The 19,127-nt window shown below is 36.5% G+C and overlaps 1 protein-coding gene and 1 long non-coding RNA gene across 3 annotated transcripts in view; both read right to left on the reverse strand.

Annotated features, from left to right (window-relative positions):
* Positions 1-19,127, reverse strand: part of LOC118599419 — a 65,389-nt gene that overhangs the window by 41,928 nt on the left and 4,334 nt on the right. The gene's annotated exons all lie outside the window — the stretch shown is intronic.
* Positions 3,425-9,975, reverse strand: LOC112162869 (proteinase-activated receptor 3). Its single transcript, XM_024298809.2, has 2 exons — positions 9,107-9,975; positions 3,425-6,600 (listed from the first exon to the last, which is right to left on the reverse strand). The coding sequence occupies exons 1-2, from the start codon at positions 9,168-9,170 to the stop codon at positions 5,540-5,542; spliced, it is 1,125 nt and encodes a 374-aa protein (XP_024154577.1). The 5' UTR covers positions 9,171-9,975; the 3' UTR covers positions 3,425-5,539.

Here is a 19,127-nt window from a genome sequence, read left to right on the forward strand (position 1 = left end):
GATTTGGTAGTGGTGCATGAATAGAGTCTTTTTTCAATTTATGGACATCCTAATCATTTTAAAATTGATCACCAAGAATAAATTAAAAATTGCAGTTTGTGGCCGGCTAACATTGTATGACAACAAGTCTTTCGTATATTGGTATAGAGCTGTGAAAGAAAAAGCCAGGGATAAGATTTGCACTGCTTGGACTTTTCACATTAAGCCTCTTTAAACTGTAGGAGGCGGACGTGCTCTAGTATCAGGTAGCGACAGTCCAGTGTGAACACCACATGCTAATCCCATAGACTTCTATTGAGAGATAAACAGTTATTGCTCTGTCATTCTGTTAGTCAGAATAACTATTCTTGCTCTGATACTTTTTTTTCTTATCGTCTTGCTAATCTAAATATTTTTTTCATTATATTTTTAATTTATCACAAGTTATAAACGGACCGACCAGATGCCTCAGTAAAAGCATGCGGTGACCCCACCTCAAACATTTGGCAGATTCTCCTGAGCCCACTTTTAGTGTAAGGGGTGTGGCTTTCCAACTCATGATTGGCATCAGCAGGTGCCCTAGAAACATGACTCAGACCGACTTGGACCAATCGGTGTCGACTGGCTCCAATGATGTGGAGATACGGCGCCTGAATTGGCTTCATTTCGCTGGAGTCGGAAGAGGTAAGGCATTTTTTTTTTATTTATTTATTTTATTTTTTTTAGGGGGACGTCACAGGTGCTTTCTCCATTTCTATTTATGTCAATGGTGTTGACCCTCTTTCAAACAGGCTGATTCTACTTAAGAGCGTAAATAAATTAAACTTCAACTTTTTAAACATGCAATTGTCAGGTAGTTCAAAATTAATTTATTTAATAGTCATATTGTTCCTAAAGATAATAGCTTTTTTATTTCTACCAAACATCTATAAAACCTGCCTGCTGAAAGCTTATGCTGTTTAAATAATTTGCTGAAATTGCAAAAAATATTGAATGTTTATTCAGAAAAACAGCTGACAATGCTAATAACTTATGAAAACATAAAATAAAGGCCAATCAATAGAAATTGTAAATCAATATCCATCAAATTCATGAAAAGAAATACTTCTTTTAGGGCCAAAAAAAACACCTTCAAGTGGGATTTTTATGAATTTCTTACAAAATTGTGTAAGTAAAAGTTTCAACTTTAATCAGTTTATGTCTTGTGATGCGAATGTTGAAATGAGTTTTAACTGAAAAATTTGACAAAAAAAGAAAAGAAATTGTAAAAAAAAGCTCACAATGCTAATATTTTGTGAAAAATTAAAATAAAAAAGGGCAAATGTTATAAAATTGACTGAAGGAAACCAGCCAAACATTCAATAATATTCAGTCTTTAGAAATAAAGTAGAAAATCAACATCTATTGAATTTATAAATATACTTTTTTTTTTAAATAAATACTTATTTCTTTAGTCTAATTTTTATGAATTTATTTCAAAATTGTGTTAATAAAAGCTTCACCTTTGCTCAGTTTATATCTTCTGAGGTTAAAAATGTTCATATAACAAACTAAACCAAGTTCTAAATGAAAAGTTTTAAAATAAACATTTATGTGAACGGTGAACTTGTAACTAAAAACAAAGTTGACTCAGTGTATGGTCTTTTTCGGTTCTGTGAATAAAAGCAACCACTGTGGTCTGAGAGAGCTCAGATAGACAGAGGAAGTATTAACTAGCGTGAGTGTACCACTGAGAGCAATCCAGGCTTTTATCGTGCAAACAAAAAGAGCCCCTCAAAAAAAAGATCAAGTCATCATTTCTTTTGTTCATCTATTCTAAGATGTCGACTTATTCTCGTCTTTCATACTCTTGATTCTGCGTGGCACAATAGAGTTGTCTCACAGATGTAAAGTGCAAAAGGGACCATATATTAAGATAAAAGTGCAATCCAAAGACATCAACTGTAAAATCTGTTTTGCTGTTGGACACAAACACAAACTTCTACAGTCATTAAAGAAAAGAAGAAACACGGACCAATTAAAGAGAAAAAAGTTCAGTTTGCAGCAACAAGAACTTCAAGCAGGAGTCATTCCCATTGACTGTAAAAAATACTGGACTTCTTGAGCCATGAAGTCCCTCATTGGAAATGCGTTACCTCCGCTCCTCGTGAAAGTAGGCCACCGTCACTGTCACTTCCTGAAACGGCTATCGCCATATTGCAAACGTCTGCAACCCATCGTCAGCGATTGGTCTGAGTCTCTGTGAGTCATAGAAGAGTCATGGAATCTATAGGCAGTACTGTCACCAATCTGGAGTGAGTTTAATGCGAGTCCCCGCCTATTTCCACGCCTCGACCACAAGACCGCGGGATGTAAACAGCTTCTACTTTAATAACGCTGGAGAATTGTACAAGTCATTGTTGAAGCCTTTGAGGGAGAACCATTCCAACATTTGATTCTGTCAGCGGTCCTTTTGGATTTACTTACATTTATTCCTTTTTGTCGAGATAAAAGGAGCATTTGGGTGACGCCGCTGCAGAGCGGTGCGTGTCCCCCCCTCGCGCCGCCGCAGCAGCTTAAAACTTCACATGCGCTGCCACGTTACAGTCTGATCAGATACACGTAAGAAGCGTGTTCAGCAGTATTTAAAATAAATAACCATTCTAACAAGTGAACAGCTGGATCTTTTTTCTGTTTGAAAATACGATCAGGTCCTTTAATGTTTCTCTCGCGGTCCTCAGACGGCTGCGTCCAATTCAGGCTGCAAGCTGGAAAAGTGCGGCGTAGATGAAACTTTGGTTGGTGATTTTATGGAGGAGCTGTACCATTCTGTATGATACGCAACTTATCATTTATAAGCTACAATCAAAACAGTGAAAAAAAGAAAATGAGAATGATTATTCTGACATATAAAATGACTGAGAAATAACTGTCTGTTTCTCAATGTAAGTCAATGGGACTTTGGCCTTTTTGGAACACAGTGGTACTTCCTATATGGAACACGGAAGTAGGGGGGCTTGCCCTATCCAGTTTTTATATACAGTCAATGGTAATTTCCTATTTATTCATACTAGTTATTGTGGTGGACTTTTTTTCCCAACCACCAGTTTATTTTAAAGATCTTCGCTGATGGAACCATCAACCACACACGGTTTGAGAGGTTGATGGTGACAGGGTTTAGCTCTAGTTTTGACAATGTTTCCTTTTTAAAACTTTTAATAAATAGATAAAAGACGCAAAGAAGTAGGTTTACTTATAGATTTCCATTTTTAAGATAAACTGTATGCACGAATGCCTTCATACAAGTATTTACTTTATTTTCTAAGCTTTTGTCGTAATAAAATTAATTTTATGCTCGAGTTTAAACAGCTGCATTCATGCAAAGACAGGAAACTATTAGATGTTTATGTAGATGGTGTTACGACTTGCACAAAAAAATCAATTTGCAATGGTCTTAAAAAAACAATTTAAAAAGAATCAAAAGCAGCTTTTATTAAGCAGCATCACAGCTTGATAAATCATTGCAGAAACACAGTCAGTACAGATCTCAGTAAACACAAAAACACATTCATTTTAAACTATTATCAGCGCTTTGACATTCATCCCAAGTCACATTCACTTTTTTAGCATAAACAAATCATAGTTAAATAAGCTGAGAAAAATGTCTGTAATTTAAGAACAAGCACAACATTGTTCCTGTTCTGGTTGTTTTTCTGTTTTAACATTTTAACAGCTAAAACTTAAAAAAAAAACAAAAGAAAACCCTGAGGTTGTGAGGATCTACGTTAAAGTCAGTTCTGTTCTGATTGTTTTAGACGTGACAGAGTTATCATTCATTTCAACCCCGCCCCAGAGAAAAACGTTAAGCCGACGATTCGAAGAACCTTTCTTATATGCTACAACTTTGATCTGGTTACCGTTACCTAGAATAACGTTTTAACACCATAGCTGTCGCCGGCGACAGCAAAAGTACACACGGTTTTCCAAATATAGTAGCTCCTCAACCGTTTATGCAATTACCAGATGCCGATGTGAGAACAGCTTTTGCATTGATTGCATAAACAAGTGTTGCATATCAGAGCAAAGCTGCTTTTCTCATCTTCAGAAGTCACCGAAATTACATTAATTGTGTAAATGGTTGAAAAATTACTGTTATTTAAAGAATGTCAACACTAGAACTAAAGTTCCCGTGTAAACGCTTAACAGTCACAAATATTTTCATAAGAGTAATTTGCCCTATTTTCACAAACTACTGACACAAAAAGTACTAAACTGTTACAACACTGATTAAGTCTTATTACATTTTTTACATTTTGAATATTTTATGTTACTTTTTTGTTTATATACAAATTCTGCATGCGCTTTTCTGAGGATTTTTTTTTGGGGGGTTCCAAGCACCACCTGGATAATTTAGCATACCGAAAGCTAAAGCAAGCTGGTAAGAAACATCATTTATGGGTTTAAATGCTAGAACTGAATTAAAAGCTAACTGGCAGAAGAAGCCCCTCCCCTTTTCGATGGTTGAACGCACTGTACTTGCATTCTCATTGTTTGCAAACATTCACTGTGAACAGTTTACTCTGATCTTAAAGAAGAAAAACTTTGAATTTGACGACAAGAATAATGTTCACTAATAGACAGACGTTAAACATCAACTGTCCAGGTCTTTGGAGAGTCATAGAGTAAAGTGGCTTTATTTTAAGGGGAGTGCAGGTGCATCTTGCAGTTCCCTTGAGGCTAGTATGGCCAGGAAGTTAGAAGTTTTTCTTTAGCTAATCATTTTAAATAGCACAGGTTCATTTAAAGGCCGTTTTGTTGTTTCACACTATTTAGCTATTTAAATTTGTCACATAAAAATAAGAATACTGTCATCTAATGTTTAGAGCCGTTTCAGTTTTTTGCTCTGTTACTTTAAACCAGTTTAAGCTTTTTCTTTGTAAAATATTGTCTTCAAATCTCAGTTTTGTTTTTTGTTTTTGCAACGAATAACTTCTGTAAATTTAGAACTGTTTCAACCCTTTTACTGTTGAAGTGGAAGTTGATGAAGGAAGTGGTTGATATGACTTTTGGTATAGTTTTTTCCTTGTTAAGAATCCAGTTTTTTTCACATTAGTTTTGAGTCTAAACGTTTTGAGCATTATTTTATCTCTTCTTGAGTTGAACTAATTCTCAAAGCAGTAGCTACTGTAGCTTAAAGGATCCAACAATCGTTTTTTGGCTCAAGTTTTGCACTTTTACTCAGCATTAGAGATATTTCTCTTCAATATATATATAAATATATTTAATGAAACATCAATCCGGTGCCTAACGTTGTGTAAATCTATTACTTGGGAAGACATTAAATGAAGTTTTCAGCTCATTTTGGTTTTTCTGAGAGGCAGGGCTGAATATTTCAAGCATAATACTTATTTTTCCTTTTCATAACAGTGACAGTACTAAAATATGTACATTTTTATTTTCTCCGAAACATATTTACATTGGAGAAAACGTTAAAACTCAAACAAGTTCAGCGAATCATCCAGAAACAACAGACTTCCTCTATCTTTGGATTCCATCCCCCTCCAAAATAAAGCGACTCCTTTCAAAGAGTAATGCTCATGGACTTGCCTTTGAACGTCATTATGAAAAGCCTGGAGCCGGTGGAGGTGGACATGAGGACAAAGAGGAAGGGGTCCAGACAAGCGTGGAGACAGCACAAGCACACTGCCAGGTTAAAGTACCCGTACAAACTTTCAGTTCCATTCAGCTCCAGCTGCAGATAATGGATAAAGTGCAGGAATCCAGCTGGGAGGAAACACACCAGGAAGATGGCGAACACCAGAGAGCTGGCCTTGATGTACTTTCCCCAGTCTTGGAGGGACTTTTTGAGCACAATGATGATCCGAATGTAGCAGACAATCGAAACCACCAGTGGAACCAGAAGACCGACGACGGTAAGAACCAGGTTGTAGGACAGCAGGAAGGCGAAGCTGAAGGAGTTGTCGTCACGAGCGAGCACATCGTGGCAGGATGTACGGTTCAGCTGCGGGAGCCAATAGCTCTGCTGAATCAGGAACTCTGGGATGACAGCTATTCCAAACACCCCCCACACCCCCAAGCTGACCCAGGCCGTGCACATCTTCTTGGGCAGCCCTTTGTACATGAAGGGGTGCACCACAGCGATGTAGCGCTTCACACTAATGCAGGCAAGCGTCATGGCTGAACAGTAGAGGTTGCCATAGAAACAGGCAGTGACCACCCGACAGGCTGCCTCTCCCAGAACCCAGTCGTTTCCATGGAGATGGTAGTGAATCTTAAAGGTGAGGGAGAGGAGGAGGAAGAGGTCGGACACTGCCAGGCTGTAGTAGAGGATGGCGGAGGAGACCTTCCGGATTTTTTTGGCGAGGAAACACAGGATGGCAACGTTGGCCGGGATACCAAGAACAATCACAAATATATAGGTGAAGGGGATGACCCGGGTGCTGAGCGGGCCGCTGAGGTACTCCATGGTGCTGTTACTGAGGGCCTGCAGAGCTGGAAAGGAGGAGCGAGAGGCGGAGGTTGAACCCGCCTGGGTGCTGTTCTGCTCATCGTTTGTCTGAGGGACCAGGTTCCCAAAAAAAGTTCTGGGAACAGGAACATTCTTTTGACTGCTGGGCCGATCTGTAAAAAAGAACAAAATAAAACTCTTTACTTCCACAGAGTGCTTCTGTCACGCTACGTTCACACCGCGCTCAGAAACGACCGTTCAATTTACCGCTTCCATTGAACAGTCTATGCAAATGCACGTATAATGGAGAAAAAAAGTATTCAGTCAGCCACCAATTGTGCATGTTCGCCCACTTAAAAAGATGAGAGAGACCTGTAATTTTCATCATAGGTATACCTCAACTATGAGAAACAAAATGAGAAAAAAAAAACCAGAAAATCCCGTTGAATCATTTATTTGTTAATTATGGTGAAAAATAAGAGTTCAATAACAAAAGTTCATCTCAATACTTTGTTGTCAATGACAACAGTCAAGTGTTTTCTGTTAGTCTTCGCAAGGTTTTCACAAACTGTTGCTGGTAGTAATACTTATTTTCCACCATAATTTACAAATAAATACTATAAAAATCAGACAATGTGATTTTCTGGATTTTTTTCTGCTCATTTTGTCTCATAGTTGAGGTATATCTATAATCGTCTTTTTAAATGGGAGAACTTCCATAATTGGAGGCTGACTAAATACTTTTTTGGTCCACTGTATATGTGCATTTCGTGACATAAAAGTAACTCAAACATTTAGTTAATTTTGCTTTTTAAGCATCTCTGTTCTGCTGCATCCACTATGACATGATATTCTACTGTAAATTCTATAAGAAAGAGACGTAAATCTAAATGTTTCTCACAGAAAGCAACACTTTTAAGTACCCTGATGGTTAAAATTAGAATGACAATGAAGAGCAAGAAGTTGTTTGAAAAACAACCAAATTTATGACATGAACGTTTTTATAACGAGTTAAAAGAGAAGCACCAGAAGTGGAACTTACTGACTGTGTTAAAGCCTCTGCTGTGCTTGAATTTCAATAGAATCATGTGAGCACTTCCATGATGTCATGTTATATATTTATCTGTATGGGGATTTTCATGTAAAAATCTTCAATGGTTCTCAAATTATTAAAAGAAAACAGCAATCAAAGCAAATTAAATGTAAAAAAAAAGATACATTTATGAGGAAAAAATAAACACAAGTCTGTGATTTTCAAAAAACTCACTAAACTTCTTCAAAATCCATCTCCAAACATGCAGGAAAAAATGCCAAAAGTTTGAGGATTAAAATAAATAATCTAAAAGCGATTTGTTTTTTGTTTGCTTTTATGTTAGTCGGTTTGTTCAATTTAAGGCAACAATTAAATTATGAATTTATCCAACTATTAAATGCACCAACAGCTTTTTTATTTCATACTAAGAGAGATAAAAAAAAATGAAAATCAAAGTTTAGACTTAATCAAAAGAATTCTAACAGTCAGTTCCCTCTGTTTTTTTGTTAGTAACTATATGTATATTTGTATATTTTAACATTAAATTGCTTAATAAGCTGGCTAACATAGTGCATAATGATATATATATATATATATATATATATATATATAGAACATGTGACTACAAAGTAATCACATTGGTGCCTTTATTTTTTCTTAACATTTTCATGCTATAATTTAAAATTTTCAATTATAAACTATACGCCATAAACAATTTAAACAATAATATTTAGGCGCAAGGTATGTCAACATTTAACTTAACCGGAATTTCAAATGGTAAAACTGCTTTTCATTATTCATTTTCTTAAGAAATGTAAATAAAGAAAATCAAAGTTAATCACAAAAAAATCACTAAATACTTTTTTATATTCCATAAATGCCAATTTCCTTTGTTTTTATTTATTAAGTGACGACAATATGAATGTTTTAGCATAAAAATGGGCCGACATCAGTTTCACTTCCTAATAACATCATTTTATTTTATTTATAGTTTATTCAAACAAAGGCTAAAATATGAGACAGGATCACTTAAATTACAAAATATTCATATTATCGACTTGTTTTTTTTTCATACTACAATTTTTAATGATAAACTTCAGGCCATAAACAATTTAAACACTGTCATTCTGGTGGAAGGGCGTCAGCTAATAATGTAATTAGAATTTAAAAGATTAAAACTGCCTTTCATAATTCATTTTTGTCCAGAAAACTTAGATTTAAAGAAAGAAAACCAAAGTTTAGATTCAACCAAAACAGATAGTAAAGACTTTTTATATTTTCTAAAAATATATATATATTTTTATATATTTATTACTGACAAATATGCCAATTTTGACGTATAAAAAGCATAATGAGGTTGATAATAGTAGTTTTACTTCATAATGTCATGTTTTCCTCCATGTTAAATGCGAGGAGTAATTTAAACATTAGCTAATGACTGTTATGTACGTCTTCCTGTTTGTATATTATTCACATAAACTTTATATTTCATGACAATTAAAGCTGAAACACAAACAAACCTCATACAGAAATAAATTATAAAAGCTACTAACCATCAGATCTGCCGAATTAAATTTAATTTTTGATTCAGTTTTATTACATGAGATTTTAAAGCTTCATGAACAATAAAAAATGAAATCTCTTACCACTGCTGCTCGGAGAAGCTCTTGAAATGAGAGCAACAAGGAGGAAAACGGCAAATGTCTTCATCTTCTTGGTGTAAAATCAGGTCGAGGCTCACGGGAGAAGCTCGCTCGTCGCTCCTTCTGAGTTCACTGACGGTTCACTCAAGTCAAAACACCTCCTCAGAATGTTCGGGTAAATAAAAGACAACCGAGGTGTCTGCAGTCAGCTCAGCAAGAATGCGCCCTCCCGTTGGTTTCTGTTTTAACATGCAGCTGCAGACTTTCCCACACATGCTAGCACGACGGCGTTCTCTGAGAGTCCTGTTTTCAGCTATCGAAAAAGTGAAGGATTTGAGTCCTGGATGGGAATACAGATCAAGTGCTGGCATGTAGAAACGGGGGAAGTGTGACGTGAGGTGATGCGCTGGAGAAAAGAGGAAATGCCTGAATGCAGATGATAAGCCAACAGTCTGCTTTTCACTTCCTCTGCAGTGACTTTTTCAGATGAAACAACAGTAAAAAATAAAAAAAACCCAAATGTTATAAAACTCTAAGAGAGGGGCGATGAAACTCTTTTTCCCAGGACGGTTTATTTTTTTGGGTCCAGCCTCCAGCTGATCACAGATGTGGCCTCAGGGATGCTAGTGATTCATTTGTTCAACATCAAAGGCGCCTCAAGCTGAGAACAGAGAAACGGATCTCCATATTTGGAGATAGTCAACAAATAAAAAAGATCTCGAAAGCTTATCCTGTTAATCTCATGTTTGTTGCTTTTACTGCAAAGATGAGAACAGTTTTATCTACAAAATAAACAATTGTTAAGCATCTTCCTCTTTTCTGCAAAGTCCCACTTAGAGTTTTCTGCATCAACTTATAATCTAAAAAGTACAAATATCTATTTATTTCTCATTAAAATGTATTCAAAAAAGCAAGAGTTCTTTCAAACAAACTTTTTCCCACAAGAGGGCAGCATTGTCTTTTATTTTACAGGAAGTTTTCATTTTTAAAATATTTGATATCCTAATTCAATAAAAGTTTTATTTTATTTCTTGTTCATGTTCTACCAGTTCAGAGCGACAATTTCTTACCCTGAGGAGTTGAGACAGACTCTTCTAAGTTCTTACTGGCAGTGGATTTCATCACAGATGGTCTTGATAAGATAAAAGTTGGGTCGGTTTCCTGTTCTTCAAAGCTGTCGCGAATATTTCCCGGAGAGAGGGAGTACAACAAAAAAAGTCTTGATCCCGTCATCATGACAGTTTTATCGTCTTTAGGTTATTTCTTTCTCCCTCAGCTCCTCTACAGCCCAACAAGAAGCATCTGTTCTCTTTGAATGGATGGAAAAGTTAAGCAGCAAGTGACAAGAAAGAAAAACAGCAAAGAAGACTCTGCTCTACGATTTCTGGAGACCAATAAAAAGAAAATCTGCTTTAAAGAGCAAAAAAGTGAGAAGAATTCATCAGTACTTGTACTAGTACATTGGGGTTTTTAAAACTCTATAGATTGAAGTGTGACCCGAAAGGAAAATGAGTGACAATCGGAAAAATTCTGTTTGTATTTGATGAGCGCAGCAGTAAAATTAGACATAAATCGATTTAAAAAATGAGAAATGAAAGGATTTGATTAAACAACAGTTATGGGTTTTTTTTTTAATTCCTCATTGATCAAATAATCATTTAACAAAAAAACTTTCGTAGGGTCAAAATAAAAAGAAAGGGAGTGAAAAGGGCTCAAAATAATGGATTTTGATGTATAGTTGCCTCCATCAGGATTTTGGAAGTACATCAAGCTTGAAGTGGGTTTGTCACTCTGAAGTTTGCTCCGCCCACCTCACAATGCCAAATGTTGCAATATTGGGTGGGACAAAGAACATTTTGAGGTTTGCGCTCATACATGTTAGCTTCTGTAATGTTTGCCAAATGGAAATGAGTTAAATAATTAGAGTAATTTTAAAAGAAACAACATTAGATTTGTAATATAATGACTAAAAATGGAAAACAAATTAAGGATTAACTCCAATGAGTATGAAGTTTTAGTTGTTTTTGTGGCATTCTTCTCATGATGGAGGATATATGCTACCGTTCAAAGTTTGGAGTCACTTAGAAAATGTCCTTTTTTGAAAGAAAAGCATGTTTTTTTCAATTAAGATGATTTTAAACTAATCAGAAATACACTCTATACATTAATAACGTGGTAAATGATTGAAAAATGAGCATTTTAGCAGCAAATGTCTGGTCCATTATCTAATTAGGCCCATTTCCAGCAATATTCAGTTCAGTGTTAATGTGTGCTAATGGTGCTAATGTGCTAATGGTGCGATCCACTTGGGTAACAAATGATCAGAAAACTCTTGCGCTAAAAACGCTTTTCCTGCTTATAGAAACTATAAAACTGACCTTCCTTTGAGTAGGTTGAGTGTCTGTGGCTTAAATTTGTGGGGTCGATTAAATGCTCAAAATGGCTAGAAAAGGAGAACTTTCATGTGAAACTCAACAGTTTATTTTTGTTTTTAGAAAGGAAAGTTATTCCATGCAAGAAAATGCCAAGAAACGGAAGATTTCCTTTAACGATGTGTACTACTCTCTTTAGAGAACAGCACAAACAGGCTCTAACCAGACTAGAATAAGAAGTGGGAGGTCCCACTGCATAACTGAGCAAGATGATAAGAACATTAGCCGCCTAGCAAGACTTTAACTGGCAGTTTTGTTTAATAGTAGTCACAAAACGCCAGTGTAATCTTCTTCAGGGAGTGGGGAAACTTTCTCCAGATTACCTCAACAAACTAACAGCTAGAACGCCAAAGGTCTGCAATGGTGGAATTTTGAAGGAAAAAATGATCGTTTCAAATTATTATTATTATTTCTAACTTTGTCAATGTCTTGACTGTATTTTCTACTCATTGTACAACTCATTTGGCAAATACAAGTGTGGCTTTTCATGGAAGACATAAAATTGTCCCCAAACTTTTGATTGGTAGTGTGTACAGTTTAAAATCTAATTAAAATAAAATAAAATCCTAGCTGGAAAAAAAACTATTAAGAGGAATAATGAAATAAAATGTAAAAAAAAACAGGCATGTCTTCTAACACATGATGAAAGTAAAATGTACAACTTTAAGTTAATTGACATACTTTTTTTAGTGGGAAACAAAGCTTAATGTTAAATATATTGTTCTGGCTAGCTCTGGGTCAGCATTTGTTTGTACCACAGTCTAGTGAGATCATGGTTAAATAATACTAATCTCAAAAAAATGCAGTGCGTGAAAGTATACAAACATATTAATTAAACAATATGTGGTTCAATAAATGCAAAATACATTGAAAATTTTAGAAGATTCTGCTTAAGGTGGACTGAAAAAAGCTGGTATGAACATTGTTTCACTCTTGAACAAGACTCAAGATAACTCTTCCTGGGGCAGGAGCACTCCACCCACCCAGAAAGGACAAGAACCATAGAATCACAAATTCCAGTCATAAAAACCGAAAACTTTTCCTCCGTGTTGGTTTTGGACTCCACCATCACATTATCAACACATCCCCAAAGCCAACTTCCTAAAATAGTTGGTTTAATTTTCGCCAAAGTTCAGATTTTTCATCCGTTGCATTCATTTTTAACACTCACTTATTCTTGCTGGAGCCTGACCAGCTGCTGACAGGCAGCAAAAGGTCGACCTTGGATGGTTAAATAGTCCATCAAAAGGCCTCAGATTTTTCCACCTTTGAAAAATGTGCACTCAGAACTCGTGACCGCTCACAAATGACTTTACTCCAGCGGCTCAAATCCCACCACAGATGTTTAAACTGACTTTAACATTTTAAACGGCCGCCCCCGCCACATGAATCACTTTCAGTGTGAACCAGCATTAGAATATCAGCTGGACTGACACGGAGCCAGTGGCTTTGTGGTGAACAGATCCCTTTAACCCTTTAACTCCAGAGCTTTAGCTTTGACATTCTTTCAACTACGGGAACTCTTTAACAGTTTACACAATTTACGTTAATCCAGCTGATTCTGAAGTGGAAAAAAAGCAGCCTCACAGATAGATTTTACAGACTGTTGAGGCACAAAAAGCTTGATGTTGAATCAGTTTTCTGAAAAAAAGAATAAAAAATAAAAAAAATCAAATATTTTTCAATAATAGTTTTTCAAATACTTATATGTGCTTTAAAGTCTAAAGCACATACATTTTGCTTCAAAATACTGTCTAATTGCTGTATAAGGGCAAAGTTATTTATTATACAACCACATTTTCATGAATAGATTAAAATTGACAAAAATTGGATTCTACTTTAATGCTGTCAAGTTTGAATTTATTTTCAAAAGGAGAAAAAGGAAGAAGAATCACCAAAGTCATAATGACGGAAAATGCCATCTTTGCCTTTGTTTTAGGGTTGGGTATCGCCAATAATTTCCAGAATCGATTCAATTCACCAGATCCTGAATCAATTCAATTCCTTTTTTTTCTTTAATTCTTCGATCCACTCAATTCGATTCAATTGAGAGTTCACATGGTTTACACATTTAGGCACAATTGTTTAGAAATACATTAATAATCTATATAGGTTTTGAAGATATTTATGTTAATGTGATACAGTTCACTTACTGTAAAATGTATGAGATTAATGAGATTGTTAAAATCATGAAGTGTTACAAGGTTTCTGAAACGGAGAAGCTCCAATAATTGTTCTGCTTCTCCTGGAGGGTGTTTCAGTCTGGTCAGTAGGTGGCGACCGCGCTAAAGCATTATACCTGATTCCAGAAAAATAAGAAAGAATGTGCAAAAGTCTATATTTTAAACCACAAATGTTTACTTTAAAAATAATATTACCTCAAAAGAGTTGAAAATTCATGTCTGTGAGTTTATAAAGGTGTTCATGTATTCAGCGATGTATGCTTAGGTGGACTGAGCGTTAGCATTAGCCCTCCAATGGGAAATTCCATTATTCATTAGCATCAAGCTAGCGGACATTAGCATTATGTGTTGATCAATCTCTAATTTTATGGATTGATTATTGATCTATTAAGCTTAGATCGATTCAGATCGATTAATTGATTTTATTAGGCCAGTCCTACTTTGTTGCATTTTTAGTTTAAGTAAATCTGTTGAAGCAGGAGGATCTTATTTGATAGCGTGTTTTATTTTGAAAGTAATACATAGGTGGTGCAATCAAAAGTAAAATAAATTTAAATAGTTACATATAGAAAAATAAATAATTGGTCTTGTTCAATTATTGTAAATACATGTATTTCAAAGCTACATTTTAGAAATGAATTGCTTTATGGCCACAAAAACTTTATTTATAAACAATATAGTGGGATTTTTAATCTCTTGCTGGAATTTTGTCTCTAAGAAACTGGACCAAACTGCTCTGTTACACACTAAAAACTCCATTAAAAACAACCTAAGTTGGGTTGGCTAGGGTCATCTGGAACCCAAGCTGAGTTGTTTTTAACACAGGAAATAAAATAAAAATGTGTTAAAACAAAACCAAAAACACTATAACCCAAAAAATAGTTTTGTCCAAAAAGCAATTCAAAAATATATCCCGTTAATAACCAAAGAATTGGACTGAAAAAAATAATCCAAGTGTGTAGGAGAGTTAACCCCCCTATTGTAGAATGTTTCTCTTCATACATGCAATGAAGGAATGAGTTACAAATTGTCACATTCTTTCCATTTTCCCTCTCCATCAGTTTGCAGAATTGTAGGAAAAAGGTTTTTCCACACATAAAAACAACCAGCGAACAATGAAATTGTCCTTTTTTGTCTCTTTACTCAGGCAAAACAACAGGAATTGAACTTGGCCGTGACGCGAGTCCCCACCTTATCTCTCACATTCTGCATCCTGCCTCCTCCGCTGTGCAGCAGGAGGCAGATGTTATTTTAGGAACCGCCAGGCCTGAAAGCAACAGGAGCACATACCACATCCAGCTGCATATTTTCTCACAAACTCTTATAAACTATAAATATTTGGAAGCCAGAGGACAAACTCAAGTTTTGTAAAGTGGACCCATAAAATCTCGAGGCTGCCGGATATGAAGTTTTACTCTCTGATTCTGCGTGAAATGCATCATAGCTTCCTGTTCTTTGTTAAGGTTTCACACAGACTAAAAATATTGTTTTTAGCTGTGACAGAGTGTTTTCAGCAGAAAAACGAGTCTCTATGTTTTTGCAGGGAGGAACAGTCACAATCAGTGAATACACAGAGCCAAAACCTCCTTTCCATTGAACAGTTCTTCTTCAGGCACAAAAAATAATAATAATAATTAAAAAATTTAAAAGATGCCAATATAAATATCTAGGCTTTAAAGGCAAAGCGTTTACAGAAAAATGTTAACATTTCTTAAAAAGGACAAAGATAGAAAGAATGTGAACCAGATCCTTAATGTGACGGCCAAGAGGGATGTGGATCATTAGCTAAACACAACAAACCCCCTCAAAAAGTGAACAAAGCAAAGCAATTTGGAACCGAGGAATCCACAGATCAAACAGGAAAAACATCATGAGCCCCAAGTAACTAAAAGACCTAATACCAAACTACTCGAGTAAGTTCAGTTTGAGTCTCATTGGCCCAGTGGCATCTGCATGGCACCAATGGGAAAGGAGCTGTAACAGGATGCAAAGATCTACTCAGTAGGTCTGGAATAAGTCAGCCACCAATAGAGCCGTCAAGGACAACCTCAAGATAAGAATAACTTCTTGTATCAGGACCCAGGTGGGTTCCCCTGGGTATGGAGAGGATCAATTCAAGGGCTTACACAAGCTTCAAACTAGCAGATCCTTGGTTCCAAAGAAGGGAAAGGTCACACAGAAATTTGTTCCGGAAAAGTGATGATGTCCTCAATTACTGAAAACCCAGCGGAGCCTTGGACAAGTCTTCAACTGAAACCTGAATGACACCAACTCCATCAAAGCAGCTAGTGCTGATCTAGGCCGAATCAGAATTCTTCTCCTCTGGCTTCTTCCTACCCCTCCAATTGTTGGGGCATTTGAAGCGTTAGTGGTGTCCAAATTTGTTTTTTTAAGGTGGAGCCGTAGGAACTTGGGGCTTGCTATCCCTCTCCCGGTAGGGTGTTCGGTGTCTCACTGTGCCACAGAGGAGAAACACATTTCTTCACATGGGTGTGGGCTCTGAAAGATCCAAGACATGGATAAACCAGCATGGAATCCTTCCAGGAATCCTCTGGACTCTGCTTATTCACAGAATGAGGTTCCTCTGACTGTAGTTGATGGGCTCAAGAAAAGAGTCAATGGCTATTTTGGTGTAAGACTAGCTCTGCTTCACAGGCTAAGTAGAATAACGTCATATGGAAGCACCAACAAGCTCAAGCTATGGTCTCAGCTTGGTCAAGAAGAAGTTTGTCACATCAGTCAGAGGAACACCTGAGCCTTGTTTCCGCCGAGCGGTCCAGTCTTGTCCAGTCCATACCATACCGTACCAAAACAACCATACCATTTTTGGACCATTGTTGATTGTAGGTTAATAGAGAAAGGAAATAGACGAGTTGGCGCAGAGCTACTGTTGATACTCACTGATTGACGGAAGGTCATTACGACAAAAGACACTGCCAAGAATGGGGCAATATTCTTGTTCGTCATCCCGCAATCTTCTCTCAAACAACATCAAATGCTTATATACAAAGTACCAAAAGCCAAATGAACTGCTGGATGATCTCAATTGCTGTTATTGTTGGCTTCATTTTTTTTTTTTTTGCTGTAGTTGCACTACTATGACGCAAAGCTTCCCAATCGGTCTACACCCCGCATGCCTTGTGATGGTCCAATTTTGAGTGGAAACTTTTACCTGAATTGCCAAGATCATTCTAAACCGTACTCTACAATACTTCTCAGTGTAAACAAAGCTGGAGTACTCTGAATCCAGAAATGCCAGAATGAAAGGGACAGGAATTGTGGTGAGGACTGGGAGGAAGTAAAGGGGCACCGGAGGCAATCCAGCAAGCAGAAACTTGGCTGAAGGACAAAGTTATCCTGGAGTCACTCAAGAAGGACCATGACTTGAGAGAAAACCATCAAGTCAGTACATCATAATAATGATGCAACAACTAATCATAAAGGTTTCATTATGTTTTTTTAATTTCAAATATTTGTATAAAAAAATAAGGGGAGAAAGATGTTGCAATGATGAATGTTTTCTTTCAGAAGATTAGTTGAGTCTGGCAATCTGTGAGCACGGACAAAGAGTCTCGAGGGATAAAAGGCTCATAAATAAATGAGTCAGACTGCCCCCACCCTAAACTTCCTCATCAGGGTGAGAAACATGCACGTTCTTCGGACATAGAAGAAGTACATTTGTGTTCAGTCAAAGCATTCTGATTTTTCTTCTCGATCCACTCCTATTTCTATAAGTGAAAACACAAATTATCTTGAAAATATGTTGATAAAATTTGGCTAAACCAATAAAACGACCTCCTATTAAAATACTGGAAACCAAATATGGACATTCGGTACATGTAGATGCATTTGCCTATGTACTGTATATATCTTATGCCTTCATAGAAGAGGAAGAAAGTAGCTTGTTGTTTAAAAAAATGCAACAAAAAAAGTTCTTCTGCTATGTTTACTGACCTCTGCAACGCACATTCAAGTGACCACTTCCAAAGAAAAGTCTATGTAAACGCGTGTGAATGCCCGTTTTGGGGTTCTGCGTTTAAAACTCTCACTTTCACATGTCGCTATGCAAATTTTAAGTCAATTTTTGGGTTCTTTGTACAAAACAGGCAGCCACTGAACACCTGTTGAACGTTAACCCAACTTGAACCATGACTATTTCTATGACATCTAAGTAATGTCTTTTTTAATTCACATAAGTGAAACTGTTTGAAAATTGATGATGGAGGAGAAATTAATTGTATCTGGCTGGAATTATATGTATTTTATATGTCGGAATAGAGCTGTGAAAGAAAAAGCTTGGAGCAAGGTTGCAGAGACTTGCATCGCTTTGACACTTTGCACCAAGCCTCTTCCAACTATCAGTACAGATGCTAGTATCAGGTAGCAACAATCCAGTGTGAACACTGTGTGCTAAAAGCATGTTCTGGAACCCACGTGCAGTGCATTCTCAAACACGCATCACATTCCCGGTTTTTCCATACCTTTAGTCTGCTGCAGGAACAGGTTGAATTGGGGAGAATCTAGATTTTAAATCTTGTGGATTGATACAAAAGTAGGCCAAAAAAAATGTTGAATTTAATGATATGCATTGGTGATTATATATCAAATTATCATTGTCGGCAAAAAAAATGCAAGAATCCAATTTAAGAAGTTAAAAGTCAACTGTGAATTTGTAGTTTAAAGATCCCAAACAAAGACTGCAATCAACCTTTTTCTGAGATAAAAAAATATCTAGATTTATTTCATTTGAATATTTTATGGTCATTTCTCCTTTATATTCTAATAAAAAACTGAAAACTTTATCATGTGTTTCTCAGTTTTCAAGGACATAAAAAAACTTTGTTTTTTTTAAGATAAAAGTAAAAGTACTTGGACTTGATGTTGACTTATAGTTTACATGCAAACTTGAATGTAGGTTTGCCTTTACCTTCCATGTATAGTCAGAAAGGAAAAGGTGCTAGCTACTGTGGTTTTGTAGATTAGGGTTTGAATTCCTACAATGTCTTCAATGTTTTGACTTTTGTACATGAAATGATGAGCATTTCTAGTAAAAAGTATTGAAAGCAAAGCAAGCACAGTAAGTACATGTACAATTTAACTTAAAAATATAAAACAACTGTAGCACAAATCCTTCCATCCATCCATTTTCTTGACCGCTTTGTCCCTTTTGGGGTCGCGGGGTGCCGGAGCCTATCCCGGCTACTGAAGTGGCGCAGTGGTTAGCGCTCTCGCCTCACAGCGAGAAGGCCCCGGTTCGAATCCCGGCTGGGACCTTTCTGTGTGGAGTTTGCATGTTCTCCCCGTGCATGCGTGGGTTTTCACCGGGGACTCCGGCTTCCTCCCACCGTCCAAAAACATGCTTCACAGGTTAATTGGTGACTCTAAATTGCCCCTAGGTATGAATGTGAG

Source organism: Oryzias melastigma, linkage group LG12 (genome assembly GCF_002922805.2).
Source record: "Oryzias melastigma strain HK-1 linkage group LG12, ASM292280v2, whole genome shotgun sequence".
NCBI lineage: Eukaryota > Metazoa > Chordata > Actinopteri > Beloniformes > Adrianichthyidae > Oryzias > Oryzias melastigma.

Excerpts from the sequence above, each read along its gene's own strand:
- LOC112162869 (XM_024298809.2), bottom strand. The coding sequence starts at position 9,170 with ATGAAGACATTTGCCGTTTTCCTCCTTGTTGCTCTCATTTCAAGAGCT. Across the intron at positions 6,601-9,106 it reads AGCTTCTCCGAGCAGCAGTG|ATCGGCCCAGCAGTCAAAAG; the intron begins GTAAGAGATTTC and ends TCTTTTTTACAG.